Genomic DNA, 19,224 nt, shown 5'->3' on the forward strand with positions numbered 1-19,224 from the left:
GCAAGTTAATTTTATGAGGAAGTTTGGGGTTCAGTTAGTTCATAATTCTGAGGTCCAATGGCAAGGCACTACCACTGGTGAAGTTCCAGTGACAACCCTCCTGGCATGTGTGGGGTGGGGGTGGGGTATCGAGACATCACATAGCCAACAAGCAGGTGGGGAAAGACTTGAGTACTCTCAGCCTCTTCAGCACAGAGCCCAGCCCAGCTGACCTCAGCACCTTCCCACTCTCTCTCCTCTTACCACCCACACAGAGCTCAAGCTCCAACACATCGACCTCTGAGGGCCACATGGATCCTGTCCACATCACTGACAACCAGAACCAAATCCAGACAACTACAATTCTGTCTCCCCCACCCCTGTCTGGTTTTCTTGTGTAGGCTGAGATTTTTACTATAAAAATGAACTATTTATTCATAAAGGTCCCAATGAAGATTTTAATAGAGCACATAATTTTACTCCAGGCACAAGAACACTTTCTGTAATTCAATCAGTGTCCGAGGTCCATAGATCCGTTCATTCGTGATTATAAGAGGCAGGGGTAGGCTGCAAAAGGTCAGCTTTTCAACTGTTGCTGTTTCCTTTGATCTGTTCAGAGTGGAATATTCGCATGTTTCCTCCAAGGACGATGGACCTTCTTGCTGGCCAGGACTTCCAGGTCACAGCATATCCGAGCTCGAGTAGAAGATGGCTGGATGATGTCATCCACAAACCCTGGTGAGTCAAAGGCAAGGCCATCACTGTGGGTGGCTGAAGTCAACCATCCCAGCCACACACTTAACCCACGGGACAGCAGTGTGAGCAGTGCTCAATCAGACCCTTAAAACACCTCTTTGGACCTCTGAAGCCTCCCTGTTTTGCCAGGCTTCCAACCCCTGGAATAAAAGTCTTAGGCAATGCAGTGAAAATGTGGCCTCTCCCTTCCAGTATTGATCCGGGGCCTCCGCCCTGCCAGGATGGACTCCATAGGAAATAAAATTAAGAAAACATACATGAGCTGGAGAGATGGCTCAGAGTTACGAGCACTGTGGCTCTTCTGGAGAACCTGAGTTGGAACTAAAGCTACACCAGGCAGTTCAGAACTGTCTGTACCCCCAGCTCAAAGGGCTCTGATGCCCTCTTTTGGCCTCCACAGATACACACACACACACACACACACACACACACACACACACACACACACATATATATACAAGACATGATAAAACACAAAGTTTTAAAAAGCAGGAAAACCTCTCACAACTTCTCCATCCCTGTCCATGGGTTCTTGTCCAGTAAATCTTGCTTCCTCCTTAGAGTCGTTTTCTTCCCTGGTGACTAACTTTTACCAATGCAATGTGACAAAACTCAACACTGGGAATTTCCAAACCCAGGCCTCTGGGCATAAGCTCCCTTCCTTTGGAACTATCCTTGGGACACCAAGAACGCAAGCCTGGACTGGCCTAGAGAAGTGAGGAGAGACCAGCCAGCAGCTAACATTATCTTGAAAGGGAATAGGGCATCTTGGATGGAACAGGCCAGCGGCTGATTACAACCATCAGAAATAAACCCAGCAAAACCCAAAGAATGACCTAGCTTATCCCAGAACAATGACAGGGAAAGAGGTGGCTTATCCACCAGCTCTGGGGTACGCTGGATGACTGGACCAACACCTAAAAACATCACACTGTCAGCAGCCTGCGCAGGCCTACCACACAGACCCAGCTCCTACCCAGGGATAGCCCCATCACTGCTCCAGGGAACAGACACAACTACAGAGACAGGACAACCATGCAGGACTTTCTAGAAAGAACAAGCAAATGATGGGGCAGATGACAACACCTTGTCCCCCCCAGGCCTACCTCTCACAGCTGCAGGGAAAGGGTTGGCAAACTTCTCCACGTACTCCGCCTGAGCGGCTTCCACATCTTGGTGTCCTTTGAAGATGATCTCCACGGCACCCTGTCAGAGAGAAGTTAGTTTCCTCAGAGTGGGATCCTAACCCAGACAGAACCAGCACCTCCTTGTCCTCTGTGTGACTGTGAACTTCACACCGAATCAGAGCAAAGAGACTGGCAATGCATGGAAGAATGTTAGCTGCGGCTCCAGGCCCATCCCTCTCCTGTGTTCCTTACTGTTCACTGAAGCCAGGATGCTTGGCCTGTTTCCTACTAAGCACTGTTTTTCCTCCTTCACTACCCCAATCCCTGGGCACACAACACAGTCCTCAGGAGGCATTTGTGGAAGGCTTGTCCTTCAAGTAGGAGCACTCGTTAGTCATCTCTGGAGCCTGGGAGTTACCTTGCTCAACCTGACAGCTCTTTCAGCACCAGGGGGGCACCACCCAGGGAAGAACTACAGTTTAGTTTCTAGTGGGCAGAGAAGGGTGGCTTTGGGCACCCCGAGGGTTGAGACAAGGTGATGAGAAGCTTTGACCTCCCAAGGGTAAATTCAGCTGGCTCTCCCTTCTCTCCCTGGATCCTTCCCTCTTCTCCGAAGATACCAATAACCCTGCTGGGGAATGACAGGGAGGACTAGAAAGGAGACTTCCCTCCAGGCCTGACCTAGTCTCTTTCCACAGCTCCAGCCACAAAGGACTTTATCAAGAGAGGTCCCAGGCCCAGGAAAGTGGGGCTCGGTGTCTTTACCTTTGCACCCATGACTGCAATTTCTGCTGTGGGCCAGGCATAGTTGGTGTCACCAAGAAGGTGTTTGGAGCTCATGACATCATAGGCACCCCCATAGGCCTAGAACAAACCCAAACACTGAGTGTCAATGCCTGGGACATCATGCCCCCAAACGCTGCAGGAAGCCAAGGGTAGCGGGGCCACGCCTTACTGGCTCTGTAAGGCTAAGGAGCGGAGGGCCTTTTACAGCATACACCACCTGCCACTGGAAAGCCATGGGCACCTCTGCAATCCAAGTGCAGGACTGTAGACATGTCACAGGAGTAAGCAGGAGGCTTGCCTCCTTCCAGCCCAGGTCACAGGTCACACTTGTGGAGACCACCTTGGCCATGCCGCTAGGAGTGTGGGGGGATCAACGCTGAGGGGAAGTCCTCACCTTCCTAGTGATAACTGTGATTTTGGGTACAGTTGCCTCAGCAAATGCGTAGAGCAGCTTGGCGCCGTGCCGGATGATGCCCCCATATTCCTGTGCTGTGCCTAGGTCATGAGGAAGAGTTACCAGCTACCATAAAAGCCCCTACAAGGGCTCACAGCTGAGACACCCTCACAGGGCTCAGAGGTCCTTGAGAGAGTTCCACATACACCGAAGACAACCACCTCTCCCACCAAGCCCTGTCAAAGACTCACCAACCACCTCTCCCACCAAGCCCTGTCAGAGACTCACCAACCACCTCTCCCACCAAGCCCTGTCAAAGACTCACCAACCACCTCTCCCACCAAGCCCTGTCAGAGACTCACCAACCACCTCTCCCACCAAGCCCTGTCAGAGACTCACCAACCACCTCTCCCACCAAGCCCTGTCAGAGACTCACCAACCACCTCTCCCACCAAGCCCTGTCAGAGACTCACCAACCACCTCTCCCACCAAGCCCTGTCAAAGACTCACCAACCACCTCTCCCACCAAGCCCTGTCAGAGACTCACCAACCACCTCTCCCACCAAGCCCTGTCAGAGACTCACCAGGCAGAAAGCCAGGGACATCAACAAAAGTGATGAGGGGGATGTTGAATGCGTCACAGAATCTGACAAAACGAGCCCCCTTCACAGATGAATTAATGTCTAAGCACCCTACAAGGAGAAACGTCACTTGTGGTTAGCTCCTTGACAACCTGATCCCTGTCACATGAGGACATGACAATCAAAGAAGAGATCCGAAACCTTCGCAGACTTTTAAAGCAGGTCATCGAATCCACCGATGCATAGACACAGAGACAGTAACAAACAAAACCGTAAATAACCCACAGCTGAACGGAATACAATAAACAGAAATCGGGGCAAGGAGACGGGGTCAGTCGGTAAAGTGCTTGTGCCACAAGCACGGGGTCTGGATTCAGATCCCATACATGAAAGCTGGGCACCATGGTGACTTTGTCGCAGAACCCCAGTGCTGTGGTGGGAGTGCAGAGACAGAAAGATCCCTGGGCTCATGGCCAGCAGCATCAATCAGTGAACTCCAGATTCAGAGAGAGACACAGACCCTGTCCCAAAAACACAGAGGTGAGCCACTGAGAAACTTCCTGTATGAACCTCTCGCCTCTACGCATATGTGCACACGTGACCACACGTGAACACACACACAGAAAATTACTGAACAAAAGAGAAAATGTTTCCCATGATGATACACACAAATACAGAAATACACTGAAATATACAGAAAATACAACTCGATATCCATTCATGTTTAAAAACTAGCAGTGGGGGCTGGAGAGATGGTTCGTCAGTGAAGAGCCACGGCTACTCTTCCAGAGAACTCAGGTTCACTTCCCAGCATCTACATGGCAGTTCACAACCAATGTTCAGAGGATCTGATGCCATCTTCTGGCCTCCGCCAGCACCAGGCGCATACATGGTGCAGACATATATGCAGGCCAAATATCTATACTCGTGGAATATTTTTTAATATGAGCAAAGGCCAGGTGTGGTCATGCATGCTTTAATCTGAGCAATTGGAAGGCTGAGGCAGAAGGATCATCGCAAGTTTCAGGCCTATCTGGTAGAACTCGCAGGTTCCTAGCCAACTAGGGCAACACAGCTACACCTGCCATTCCCCTGCTACGGGGCAGGGGAGGCGGGGAAGAAACTGAACAGTCACAAATCAGAAAAAAAGTTCATAGCTCTACAAAGGATCATATCCAGGATACACAGGGAAGCCTTGGTGGCCAGCCAAGGGAACTATAATTATCATATTTAATGGTGAGAGGCGCAGAGCTGAGACAGGAGCATGCAGACACAGCAGGCTGGAAGCCAGCCTAGTCTACTTACTAAGGGCAAGGTTGCTTACGGAGACCCATTCACTGCTTTTCCATATTCTACTAGCGAATTCACTAGGAAATCATACAGTGCTGGGTTGGTGGCGCAGGCCTGTAATCCCAGCACTTGGGAGGCAAAGGTGTGGTTATTTGTGAGTTCAAGGCCAGTCTGGTCTATCTAGTGAGTTCCTGGGCAGCCAGGACTGTCTATACAGAGAGACCTGGGCTCACACAAAACAACAACAACAACTATAGAAGGCATATGAAAAGTATGTCATCTGTGAATAATGATTTCTGGGGATCTAATAGTCCGCATAGAAAGTATGAAAAGACACCCCCAACAATACACACACATGCAATTTTCTCTTCAGTTTGCTTATATAAAGTCTACTTAAAAACAAAAGCAAAAAGGGGTCCACAGTCAGCATATCTTTTCATAGTGAAAATACTCCAAATACAGAAACAGAGATAACTGGATTTTCACATGCATAACACACAAAATTAACTCACATTCAACCAAACCTAAATGTAAGGGCTAAGATCATATAATGCTTTAAAGAAGACGTGGGGACAACCCAAACATGGTAGTATATGCCTTTAACCCCAGGACTAAACACAGGCAAGCAGAGGCAGATGGGATTGAGCTAGCCAGGTGTACACAGGGAGACCCTGTCTGACAAAAGGAAGAGTGTGTGTGTTTGTGTGGGGGGGTGGGTAGATAAGGTAGCTAATAATTGCTGTTAATGGGACACAGGTATGTGCCTAAGGCAATGAAGGTTTCAGGAACATCAGTTATGCTCCCCACAGTGAATGTAATTGGCCATGTGGTGTGATGTCCGTTGCTGCTGCTATTTCTGGTAAAGCAGGTTTAGCTGATGCAACCCAGGCTGACCTTGAACTCAGGATTTTCCTGCTTCACCCTACCTGAGTGTCCTGACTACAGGCACATGCTACCACAGCCACTGACTTTTGTGGGGGTTTTGTTTGTTGTTTGTTTGTCTGAGGCAGGCTTTTTCTGTGTAATAGCCTTGGCTGTTCAGGACTTGATTTGTAGACCAGGCTAGCCTGAAACTCGCATAGATATGCCTGTCCCTACCTCCCAGGTGCTGGGATTAAAGGCATGAGCCACCACACCAGCCTGAACTTTGTTTTCTGAAGACTAGGGACCACAGTGGATGGAGGCAGTGCCCACGGTCCCCACTCACATGGCACCACTCAGGAGGGAACCCCTCAGCCAGCTATGACTCAGACCTGGCATCATCACCACTGAGAGAGATGCAGTTTGTGTCTCAGGTGACAACTACTATGTAGCAACTGCCAACGACACTTGCGATGAAGACACCAGCACCCTCAGCAAAGGGCAACAAGCGGGAAGTCATTCCTTAAAACAAGAGAACGTCTGAGAACGTCTAAGCTAAGAAAGAACATTATCTTTACACCCTGAAAGCCCAGCAGGAAGGAGCTTTTGAAACATTTAGCATTAGGAGAGAAATGTTCACAACACGCCTGTGAGTTTCTCCCCTGGTCATGGAAGGACAGAAGGCAAACAGGACACCGAGAGTATGGGCAGCCCTGGTCTCCAAAACCAACCTGAGTGTTCAGGGTCCTGTCCTACCTGAGGCCACGTTGGGCTGGTTGCCAACAATCCCGACGGTCCTCCCATTCATTCTTGCAAAGCCAACGATGATGTTTTTTGCATAATTGGGCATTATCTCAAAAAACTCCCTCTCGTCAATCACCTGTAGGAATAAATTTCCTTTTGAGCTCAAAATGATTGAGACAAAAATGCTATGGTACATAACCACAGGGGACCTTACAAAGGACAACAGATACCCCAGCCCAGCCCAACCCAGCCATCCACTGCTGCAGAGGATTGGGCAGGACCCTCTCACACAGCAAAGCTTGTTGCAAAAACTCTATAATGTGACTCTGGCATTAATTGTGGCAAATGGTGTGAAACTATTTTAAGCTTACATCAAATCAAGAAGAGTACACAGGGGCTGGAGAAACAGCTCTGAGGTTAAGATCACTTACAGCTCTAGCAGAGGACCTGAGTTTCTTTCTCAGCTCCCATGTCAGGAAACTTGCAATTACCTGTAAACCCAGCTTCGGGTGATCCACAGGTACTACACACACACACACACACACACACACACACACATACCCTATGGATCTTTACTCAGATTCCTCACTGATATTTTATTATTATTACTTCTTCTTCCCACAATGGTATCTTTTCTCTATGTGCAGATAATGTTACTTAAGACTAAGTTACAGATATGCTTTTTATCTGAGTCTCTTATTGTCTAATGACAAGGACACACCCTGACCTATAGAGCAGACAGGCCGGTGAGCGCTAACTCTCACTACGGCATCTCACATATACGTGAGCAGCTACAATTCCTGGGATCCCGTCTCAGATGGCTTTCACCTTTCACCCACCATCAAAAATGACATCAGAACAAGTCACCAGGTGGACAGCTCCTTCTTGTTCAGGTTTGTTTGTGATTTCCTCCTGTTTGGAACACCATGGTAACGTCTAAGTGGCTCACATTAAGTAATGTCAATCTGTCCTGTAATCGTGGGACCTGTTTGAGTTCTCCTTAATCAAATCAACTGTTTTTCCAATCAAATTATAATGAACATTATTCCTGCTCTTTATCAAAACCACATCAAGAATTTGGTGCCTACTGCCAGGTGTGGCAGTGCAGGTCTTTAATACCAGAACTGAGCAGTAGGAAGATAGATCTATGTGCGTTCAAGGCCGTCCTGGTTGACGTGGTGAGTTCCAGGGTTAGAGAGAAACTATTCTCAAAAAGAAAAAGAAAATGCCCCACCCAATCAATTTCACAAGATCACTGGTCTTACCCTTGTAGTTATGACAGTTGTCAAATGTCTGTCAATTCTCTGCTCCCATTTCTCTTCAGTGCTAATAAGCCAACACTCTGCTGTAGGGAACGTCATTGCCTTTTAAATTCTATTACTGTGCTTTATAGATAGTTTTGTGCTATGGATTATGTACATTTGCTGCCATTATTTTATATCCAAGTTGTCCATGTTGACCCATGTGCGCCCCTTCAAGAAAGCTGCCATTCTTTTCAACGTGTCCTAAAGTGAGCCTAACTTCAGGTCTGGAACTTAAGGTTCAATCCTGTTTCTCTCCTGCCCAGGCCTTTATGCAGAGGCTAGAGTTCACATTTAAGAGTGTGTGTCCCTGGGAGGTGGTGGCTCACACTTTTAATCTCACCACTGGAGAGGCAGAGGCAAGTGGATCTCAGAGTTTGAAGCCAGTTTAGTCTACAAAGTGAGTTCCGGGACAGCCAGGGCTACACAAAACCATTTTAAAAAACAAAACAAAAAAACAGTGTGCGCCATCTGTTATAGAGACCCAAACTAGACAGCAAACACGCATGTAACACGCATCTACAGGGAAACTGCGACTTGACACAAATACACAATTCTAGTCTAAAGCACTGAGTTTATTCTAGCTTTCTAGTTGCCCATCCTTCCTCATCCTCCCCCCATCTAACACCACAACGCTGACTCCTATGATTTTCAAAACACATTTATTTAATTTCCAAACACACACACACACATATTTAAAGAAAAATGGTCAGAAGGCTGACAGCCCACATGACTACTGAAGCACAAACCCTTCAACGCGAATTCAACATGTATTTACAGCTAGTTCTGCCTTTAAATTGTCAAGTAGTAAAATAGTCAAAATGCACTATCAAAATTTACTCATGTGTGCCAGGAACATACCTCAGTGGGAGAGTACTTGCCCAGCATGGGGCTCTTAAGTTATTCCCAGAACCAATACATACATACACATACATACATACATACACATACATACATACATACATACATACCTACATACATACATACATACATACATACATACACATACATACATACATACCTACATACATACATACATACATACATACATACATACCTACACATACATACACACATACACACATACATACATACATACATAGACATACATACATACATACATACATACATACATAGACATACATACATACATACATACATACATACACATACATACATACACACATACATATGCACCACAATCCTCCAGCATTTTGTTTTATTATATTAAAAAATTCATATAGTTTAATATTACCTCTTTCTCATACCTGTGATTGTACTCACACTGTGATGGTTAATCTTAAATTGATTGGACCAATAAACATGTATGAGATTAGCAAACCTCACTCGATGGGTAGATACTGTGAAGGTGTTTGTAGAGCAATAGACCTTAAGTACTTTGACCCAAACAACAGATTTATCCCTTCCAAGTATGATCCACATCAGTGACAGGGAAAGGGAGGAGGTAGGGCCGAGTTGTAAAACAATGGCTCACTGTAAACACGATTTGTCTGGAACCCCAGCATGTACCCACCACCACTTCCTGTCCACCTTGGTGTGAGCCGATTCAGCACATCATCTGTATAGAGACCATGAAACCGTGAGACAAAATTAATTTCCTTGCTTCTAATTACCCTCTCGTGAACTCTGCTCACAGCTACACAAAGCAACTACCTCACCCACCGTCTACTCTAAGTGGGTTTCTGGCCTGTGTTTATATCTGTGACAATCTCCTGTGTTTTATATGAACACCAATGCAGTGTTAATTTCTTCTGCATGGTCGGGGACTGCATCTCTTCACTCCTGACAATTAGGTCCCGTCAGGGCACCCTCACCCCCTCGTGCTTGTATCCTGTACTTACAAACTGTGGTGTAATATCTCCAAGATGGACAAATTCTAAGACAGGCAACTTCTGGACTGTTTCCTTGGTCCTAGACAGTGGCAGCTTTCCTGACCAGCAGAGTGTGAGAGGGAGTGTTTCCCACAGGCTTGCCAAAGGAGAGCATTCAAACTTGACCTCTAGTTGATTTGACATACAAGAAATAGCTCAATGCAATTCTTTTTTTTTTTTTCAAGCCATGGTCGCCCTCCAACTCAGGGAATTGTTTGTTTCTGCAGGTCTCTTGCTGTGGCCATTGTGGGAACCAGGGAACCAGTCCATGAGCGCCCAGGGACTCTCCAGTCTCCAGCTCCAATCTGAAGCACTAGCTGGGATTGAGACACCCGCTCCTGTGTCCAGCCTTACACAGGTTCTGGGTTTCGAGCTTGGGTCTCACACTTGAATGGGAAGAGTCCCATGTGCCCACAGTCCCACCATGATAAGTGAACTTGAGCATTTTCTCATATGCCTTAGGGCCATTTTTTTGTCTTTTCAATGGGTTGTTTTTACATGACTTTTCTATCAACATCAGTCTTTCTTCTCTTGATTTGTAGAAATCTGGGTCTCAGATAGCAATGCTTTCAGATATGGAAAATGTTTTCTACCCATTTACTGACATGTTGGCTCTTACACTTCTATGAAGAAAGGAATTAGATTTTCATCTTTGTTTTTTATTTGGGGACTTTTTTAGCAGAGGTAGATTTGAGACACAACTCAAAAGCATTTCTCTATCTTCTAAGATCACAGAGCAATGTACCTGTCTCTTGTGTGGTGTTCCCACGGATTTACTGTTCATATGGAATTCTGACCCGCTGACTTTTTACCTTGTTTTCTTGTAGACAAGGTCTCGGTGCATCGCCCAGGTTGGCCTACAACTTAGCTTCTCGAAGTGCTGGGACCACGGCCTGCAGCGCAATGCTCAGCTGTCCCTGTCATGTGATGTATCGACTGTTTCCTCCCAAGTGGCCCCCCAGTTGTCACAGCATCTTTTATTAAGAAAAGCAACCTTGCTCCTGGGCATGAATCTATTTTTATCATCCCCTGGAACTCCCCCGAGTCCCTTTCTAGCTCTGCAGTTCCCGCTGCTGGCCGGTCTCTCGCTGTTCTAGTTGTAAAGCTTTGTTTCCCAGACATGGCTCTTCCCACTTGTGGCTTTTGCAGCACATTCCCAGCAATCCATGTGCTTATGTGAAACGTGTCTGGCTCTATAAAGTGTTTATTCAGACGGCCTTCAAATTATGAACTTAGGAAGAACTGGCATTTTATGCTAACCCAAGTTAAGGAACAAGGGCATGCCTCACCTCCTCCACCATCCTTTCCTGTGTTTCTCTGGGGCTGTGACATACTTAGAGGGTTTGCCAGGGAAGGGCCCCTGCCTTTTTTAAAAATGAAAACCAAGTTTGCCTAGTCATTTCGGCCATTTTTACTGTTTGAAGACAGACTCTTCTGTCAGTGTTTGAAGCGCAGTCTGGAAGTTTTGATAGACAGTGATTTCACTCCATGTTATCGATACATTGTGCTTTCCTTCTGCGTTAGAATCTGCATTTGGTTCATATTCCCCTTCTTCCTCTTGCAACCATCTAACATAGTTCTTTCCAGGTACTGAGGTACTTTTGTTTCAGTAGTTAAGAATCTCTAGTTTAGAACAACATTGTTTATAACTTTAAGATGTCTTAGATTTGTTTTTGTTTTATGTGTATGAGTGTTTGGTGTACATGCATATATATGTACCACATGCATATATGTGTATCCCCATGTATGTATGTGTACTGCATGCAGGCAGTGCCAGTGGAGCTAGAAGACCATCAGACCCTTGGCACTAGAGTTAGAGAGAGTTGTGAACCGTCATGTGGATGCTGTGACCCAACCGTGGGTCTTCCGTAGGAGCAGCAAGTATCTCAACCTCTGCGCCAACTGTATTAGCCAAGGCTCTGTAAGGAACAAGGATTGATATAGACAGTTATAAATTAGTCTGGGTATTTGAACAACCTCTGTCTGATGACAGAAGGCTAACAATCTGGTAGCTCTTTGGTTCACAAGTCTGGACATCTCCTCTGTCCCAATCTGATTCCAAAATCCTGAAGAGCTGTGGGTCTTTGGTCTAGAGTGGCATCCTGAAGAAGTTGCATTTCACGACGGCCAGGTCTTGTCAGTGTGAGTGGGAGCAACAGACAAAAGATTGCTTCTTCCATGTCCTTCATCTGGGCTGCCACCAGGTGTGGACAAGACTTAGGCTGTCTTCCTGCTTTAATAATCTGATTAAGAAAATCCCTCACAGGAGTGCCAAACAGCTTGGATTTTAGTTGATTCTAGATGTGTTCAGGGTGAGATCTAAGAGAAGGCATCACATCATCTCTCCAAAATTTTATAACATCTTTTGTGTGTGTGTGTGTGTGTGTGTGTGTGTTGTTGTTGTTGTTGTTGTTGTTGTTGTATTGCAGGATGTTTGATTACATTGTGAAGCACAAGGTGATGCTATTGGAAAAACCTGGTTTTAGCTCTGGTGTGGCTCAGCCTTAGCACACACCTTTAACCCAAGAGCTTTCTGCTTGAATATTGTAAACAGGATTAAATAAAGTCAAACACAGGTTACGAGTCAAAGCAAGCACCAGTTGACAGGGAGTGAACACTGGGTTATCAAGAAAAAAACCCACAGAGTAAGAGGGAATGAGGAGGATGGATAAACACACACACAGGAAGGAAAAGGAGGCATTCAGTTGGAAGGAGGTCTTCTTGAGATAGCATGAGAAGGGGGATGCTTTCTAGGACACTGAGAAGGAAGGTCAGCTGGGTGCTTTCTCTGCCTCTCTGAGCTGGCAGGCTTTCATCACAGCATCTGGCTCCCAAAGTCTTCATTGGTAAAATTGAATAACTGAGACTTTGTTTAAAAAAAAAAAATCGGTGCCCAACATGGAGTGCCAGATGTAACTTATTTTCCAGAAGTAATTTTCATCTCCAAGTCTTACTGTTCAATAAGCTGGACCTTTCTAGCTCTTTCTGAACATTGTCTGGCCGGATAAAATCAGTCAGTTTGGTGTGGTTCAGAGTTAAGATGCTGACAGTCATTACAACTGAGTACAGGAATGAAATTCGGTTCAGTTCAGTTTCGTTCTGTAAGCTGAGTTCATGCAGTTCAGTGCAGGTCAGCAGAGGCAGCTGAAGCCAGATAATAGGAAGGAGACAGAATATTAGGACAAATTGCTAGAGTTAGTTTAGAGGCCAAGCAGAGCAAAAAGTCAGGTTCAGAGAGAAGCCAGTTTGAATCAGTCAGACTGGAGAGGAGTTTGAGCCAGAAGAGCTGAACTGAACCAGCCAGCCAGAGTTCAGAAAGAACTAGAAAGGGTGAGTTTATTAAGGAATAAGTCTCAGAGTTGACAATTACTTCAGGCACATAAAAGTTACTATCACAGTGTGTGCATGTGTGTGTGTGTGTATGTGTGTTTACACACACGTGTGCCACAGCTTGTATATGAAGGTCAGATAACACCTTGTGGGAGTCAGCTCTCTTTTTACCATGAGGTCCTGGGGCTCACTTAGGTCATAAGGTTTGGTCGCAGGGACCTTTATACCTGCTGACCCACCACACCAGCCAATAATTTGTAATTTTTTTTTTTGTTTTATCAAAATTAGTGTTTTCCTCCTACCTTCATTCAAATTCTTTGGTCAATGTTCCCCTGTAGTTGACAGTAAGATTTATTACCCAAAGATATAGAACAAGCCATGAAAAGGGGCAGCCTGGCCATGTCTGCTGATTCCTGAGTGCTCCAAGAATAAGGAAACAGATCACAGGCTCCAGGCCCAGCTGATCCCACAGAACCACTGAAGTGAGAGCTGCTAAGAGCAGAGAGATGTGCAGAAGACAATTGCCACCCGCAAATACACCCAGAGCCTAACGGCTGCCTTCACTGATCAAACCGGGACACAGCTGCACCAAGAAAAAGGCATCACACACATCCTGAGCCTCACACACACTCCCCTTTCTCTAGGAAGACATTGCATCCTGATCAGAAGCATCAAACAGCATCACCCAACAGGATTGACCCTGCCTCACTCTGAACCAGGAGATGGCATCAGTTCTGTGTACCTTGATGCCTTCTAAAGTCCCTGAGCTCTGTGGACCCAACCCTCAAGTCTATCTGAGCCCTCAAAATGTCACAGCCACTAGCCCCTGTCAGAACATCGGGCTAGTGTTCCTTGGTCACTGCATTTTCCACCTGTGCAAACATTGAGACCAAGCCAAACACGACCCACTTAGCACACACACCATGACCGTGGCTGAGGCTGAGTTAGGGCGGGCAAGACAGGACAGGGTACTCACTGCGTGTATGATGTCCAGCATGTTGTAGGCTTTGCTTGACTCCAAAGGGACAACTGTGTCCAGCTCAGGAACCAGACGGTCACTAGAAAAGAAACAGATGGAGTGAGTGTAGAAACCACTGTCCCCCTGTGCGAGCTGAGAAGGAGATAAAGGAAACAGCACTGTGACTGTGTGACGAATCACTGCCCCTGTCACTACGTCACTAAACAGACCGAAGTGCAAGTCTAACATGAACTGCTAAAAAAAAAAAAAAAGGTAAAAATGAGATTACTCCTGACTGTAGCTCTTTTGTTTGCCTTTGCCCTTCCAGAGTGTTTCCTATGCTGGAGACACAGCATGTTCTCTAAAGAATACAGCAGAGAACAGGGCCAAGCCTGGGAGCTCCACTCTGGTTTCCTGCAGCATCTAAGACAGAAGAGCAAAGAAACAGGTGGGTCTCTTCCCCCGAGCAGGTTACCAGCTGCAGCCCCACTAAGCAGCAAAGCTGCAGGCCCACTGGATGCAATCACGACAGACCCATCACCCCGGTCCTGTGACTCTTTCTCTGGCACGGCGGAGATATCAAGACAGAGCTTGTGCCCACTCCTGGAGAGCCCAGAAACTTACAAGGTGGTCAGCAAAGCACTGCCCATAGGCAGACAGTGCACACAAACACATTTCCTTAGGAACCTGCTTTTTACAATACCTGGGTTGTTCCTCATAAAAAAAAAATAACAATATTTTTCCATCTCCATGTTTAGACAACTCAAAAGTCTTAGCAAAATTTTGTGGTTCCTCTACTCCCCAAAAGCTCCCCATCAGACACTCGAGAAGTAAGGAAATCACCAACAACTACTCCTGTCCCCAGATAATAAGCCCACTACCACTCACCTGGGATCATGGCACTCTCGGATGGGAGCCGGGTCCTGGCTGCTGAGGGGCAGGAAGTTGAAGAATTCACGCAGGTTACACAGAGCATCGACGTCATTTTCGAAAGCTCTGTGTGCCACACCTGAGAACACAGAGAGGAGGGGAGGTCCAAGGGCTGGCAGTCACCTATGTATAAAGATGCTCATGGGCTTCTCCAGCTTGGCTGCCACCAACCAAACTGGCAGCTCTGACCTCGGTCCTGTCCAGGATGGATACCCACGCTTCTTGCCAGCGCCTGTTCTCTGCCTTGTGATGCTCCTTTGCCAGCCCATTCCTCCCATTCTCTGTGTGACAGGGGATGATCCTCCACACTCTATAAGCAGCTCCCCACACGCCAGCTCCCCACAGCTACTCACTGCCTCACTGAGAAAGGTGCCTGGAACACAATGGTGCTTACTAACGAAGGTAAAGGAGGAACACCCTTGGCCTGGTGAGGGGTCAAGCCTAGTTCTGGCAGTGTTTGGAAATAAAAACTAGCCAAACAAAAGCCTAGACAAAACTCTTCCAGTCCTGTCTCACCCAGACCTTGTTAGAGTTGCCTTGGTCATGGTGTCTGTTCACAGCAGTAAAGCCCTGCCTAAGACACCCAGAAATAAAGTTGGCTCATGGCTACATATACTTCCAGCAGCTAGAATCCTCGATGTGCAGGCAGGGTGTGACTGAACTTTTTCTTAAAGCCAAAAGTAAAAGTCCCAAGATAGCATTCCAGAGCATTCCTTTGCTAGTTCAATGTATATAAGTTATACCTACTTACGACTACCCAGACAGTTCCAATATTGCTTTACAGACAACGACTGTGGAGAACTGCTAGCCTGGCATGTGTGCGGTCCAGGGTGTGGGTGTGGGGCATTAGTAATCGCCTACCACTTAAATCTGAGACTGCAATCTGCCTGCCACTTCTGTGGGTATAAATCACAGTCTTCCTAGGTAAGTGTTGTCGGTGAACTGGTAGTTTTTAAAAATAATTTTCACCATTCTGCATGGCAATGCCTTCTTCTCACCTCGGAGAGAAGGAAGGTCATGTTCACGCCTCTCACCTGACACAGTGGTGTGGGTCTTGGCACCACCCAGCTCCTCCTGAGTGACATCCTCATTGGTAACAGACTTCACAACTTCAGGGCCAGTGATAAACAGGTAGGATGTGTCCTGAAATCAGATGTCCACAGTGTCAAAGTCAAGTCACCACAGCTACTCAGAGCTCGTTCAACCAAGACCACAAATGCAGGGGACATGACAGAGAAGAGTGGCAGGAAGAAGCTGGAACTCAAGATGTCCACAGACTTGCTTCTTGAGCCACACTGTGATGGTTTAAATGAGAATGGTCCCTAGAGGCTCACGGATTTGAACACTTGGTCACCAGAGAGTAGCACTATTTGAAAGGATTAGGAGGCGTGGCTTTGTTGGAGGAGGTGTGTCCCTGGGAGTGGGCTTTGAGGCTCTAAGAGTCCATGCCAAGCCTAGTCTCTCTCTTCCTGCTACCTATGGATCATGATGTAGCTCCTTCTCCAGCACCGTATCTGGATGTTGCCACGCTCCCTGTCAACAGCCACGGACTACATCCTTGAAACTGTAAGCAAGCCCTGATTAAAGGCTTTCTTTTATAAGAGTTGCCATGGTCATAGTCTCTTTGCAGCGACAGAACACTGACTAGGACACACACTACTCTGAGAAGAACAATGCTGCTCGCTTCAGTCTCAGTGTGTTAACCCACAGTGTGGCAAACCTAGGGTCACAGGTAGCCCTGCCTTGGAGTTCATGTTCTGTGTGCTTATTTTGCAGCTCTTCCCAGGATTCTGCCATCAAAACTTTTAAAAAGTCCAGTGCCTTCACACTTCCGTAAAGAAACTGAGGCATGAAGCCACAGTGAACTACTTAAGTGAGGCTGTTTTTGTAAACACCCCTTAGCCAGTATTCTGGTATTTCTGAGAGTACAGCAGGGAAAGAAAGGGAAGGGGAGAGATAGAGACGGACAGACAGACAGACAGACACTGACTGAGGGACTGAGATTCTGACTGGTTATGAAGCCCTTACTAACCTTAACTCTAGATCATCCTGCCTCTGACTGGTAAATGCTGGGATCTCAGGTACACACCACCACACCTGACTGCCATATGTAACTTCTACTCCATGAAAAACATTTGTGCAGAAGGAGGGGCCATGGAAAATAAACCTGTATCTCTGACTTCCAAATCTCCACTTCAGTCCCTCCAGAAACATTCGACGAGTGTAAACACATTTTCTAAAACATTTTTGACACAGTTCTTTGGAACAGTGTCTTGTACATAATATTTCCAACCAAATTTGTCTTATTTTTAAAAACAAAATATATGATATCTTAAAAAAGAATTCATGAATACTGTAGCTTTTCCATAACTAGTTGACACCCGTTCGGTGGTTAAGAGCACAGTTCTAGGGTAGCTCATGCCCTCTTCTGCCCACCCGAGTACTACATTTATGCTGTGCACAGACATACATGCAGGCAAACTATACACACATATAAAATAAAATACATCTTTTTAAAAGTTTTTAAAATAAGGAACCACCAAAACTACACCCCTTAGGAAACAAACTCCTCCTTCCCTTGAACCCCTAACAACTATGGGGGCCTTCAGTACCTGCACTGCCACAATCTGCTGTCAATCTTAACAGTACGTTGTTGATCTGTATCTTAGCTTTACTTTGAGTGATGTTACATTACTAATTGGCTAATCTCTGTGAGCCATTATTTTATGCTTGAATAAGAAGCCCCAAACCCGGAAACGGCAACTAAGACCTAATCACCAGCAGCACAGTGATACAGACCTTTTAATCCCAGCCCAGAGAGGCTGACTCTAAAGAACTTAAGTTTACAAACAGCCTGGACTTCAAGGGAAGAAGCTGTCTTTATGGGGCTAGAATGTTGAGGCTTGGTCTTTTGCTGTGTATTATACAGCTAAGTGCAGACCCCTAAGACCTGGTTGCCCCAGCAATGAGAGTCCCCAATTAAACCCAAGTGAGGCTATGGGACCTTGCCTCTCAAGTTATTTCTGAGCAGTGATTAGAGACACTGACAGCCAACAGTTGAGTAGGTGAGGCAGAGTTTAGGTTTCCCAGCTTAGGGTCAGAGGAGAACTATGGTGGGGGGGTGGTGAAGAGAGGAGGGAAGAGAGAAGCCATGGGTTAGCAGTCAAGAAAGCATGGCCCTAAGGGCTGGCCAATTAGAGTTAAGAGCAGCCCAGATGAAACATAGCGAATAATAACTCAGGGTTATCAATGGGAAATAGATATTAACTGTATAGAGTGTAGACATTTGCCCGGCTCCGGTGCTGATTAAAACTGATTGTAAATAAAAAATGTGTGTCTGTTATCTGGGAGCTAAATGATCAAAGGTGGGGTAGAAACCCCAGATTGGAATTTAAAATGTCTACAACACTGGAGAAATGGCTCAGCAGTTAAAATCACTGGCTGCTCTTTCAGAGAACCTGGGCTTGGGGCCCAGTGCCCATGTAAGGCGCTCACAAATCTAGGGGATCTGATGCCCTCTTCTGGTATCTGAGAGCAATGCGCAGGCATGCATGCAGCCAACAAACAAAAAAGCAAAACAAACAAATAAAAAACAAAAAGCTATCTTTTACATTTTTGTTTAAAAGAAACATTTTTTAAAAACAGAGATAAGATTCAATTATATATGTTATTTTTAAAATTCCCACTTTGAAGATATGGAGAAAGATTTATCTTGCCAACAATTGCCAAAAGAATTAGATGTACGGACTTCAGTCAAAATTTACTTCAAATTACAGGAGAGAGAAAACAGTGAGAAGAGCAGGAGTGGGGGACATAGAGTGGAGGACAGAGAGTGGGGGACATAGAGTGGGGAACAGAGAATGGGGGACATAGAGTGGAGGACAGAGAGTGGGGGACATAGAGTGGGGGACATACAGTATGGGGGACATAGAGTGGGGACATAGAGTGGAGGACAGAGAGTGGGGGACATAGAGTGGGGGATAGAGAGTGGGGACACAGAGTGGGAGACATAGAGTGGGGACATACAGTATGGGGGACATAGAGTGGGGACATACAGTATGGGGGACATAGAGTGGGGACATAGAGTGGAGGACAGACAGTGGGCAGGACATAGAGTGAGGGATAGAGAGTGGGAACATAGAAAGTGGGGATATAGAGAGTGGGGACATAGAATGGGGACAGAGAGTGGAGACATAGAGTGGGCAGGACATAGAGTGGGGACATAGAATGGGGACAGAGAGTGGGGACAGAGAGTGGGGACATAGAGAGTGGGAGTCTGAGCTGAGAGCAGCAGG

The 19,224-nt window shown here is 46.3% G+C and overlaps 1 protein-coding gene across 1 annotated transcript in view; it reads right to left on the minus strand.

Annotated features, from left to right (window-relative positions):
* The window catches only part of PCCB (propionyl-CoA carboxylase subunit beta), a 48,644-nt gene continuing 29,420 nt past the window's right edge, over window positions 1-19,224 (minus strand). The window contains exons 7-15 of the mRNA XM_080934415.1: window positions 15,964-16,072; window positions 14,888-15,008; window positions 14,018-14,099; window positions 6,531-6,654; window positions 3,627-3,734; window positions 3,043-3,143; window positions 2,628-2,726; window positions 1,842-1,941; window positions 1-714 (exon numbers count right to left, since the gene is read on the minus strand). Coding sequence (XP_080790541.1) covers window positions 593-714; window positions 1,842-1,941; window positions 2,628-2,726; window positions 3,043-3,143; window positions 3,627-3,734; window positions 6,531-6,654; window positions 14,018-14,099; window positions 14,888-15,008; window positions 15,964-16,072 — 966 coding nt within the window. The 3' untranslated portion in view covers window positions 1-592. The remainder of the gene's footprint in view (window positions 715-1,841; window positions 1,942-2,627; window positions 2,727-3,042; window positions 3,144-3,626; window positions 3,735-6,530; window positions 6,655-14,017; window positions 14,100-14,887; window positions 15,009-15,963; window positions 16,073-19,224) is intronic.

The sequence above is a fragment of the Micromys minutus genome, assembly GCF_963924665.1.
Source record: "Micromys minutus genome assembly, chromosome: 21".
Lineage (NCBI taxonomy): Eukaryota > Metazoa > Chordata > Mammalia > Rodentia > Muridae > Micromys > Micromys minutus.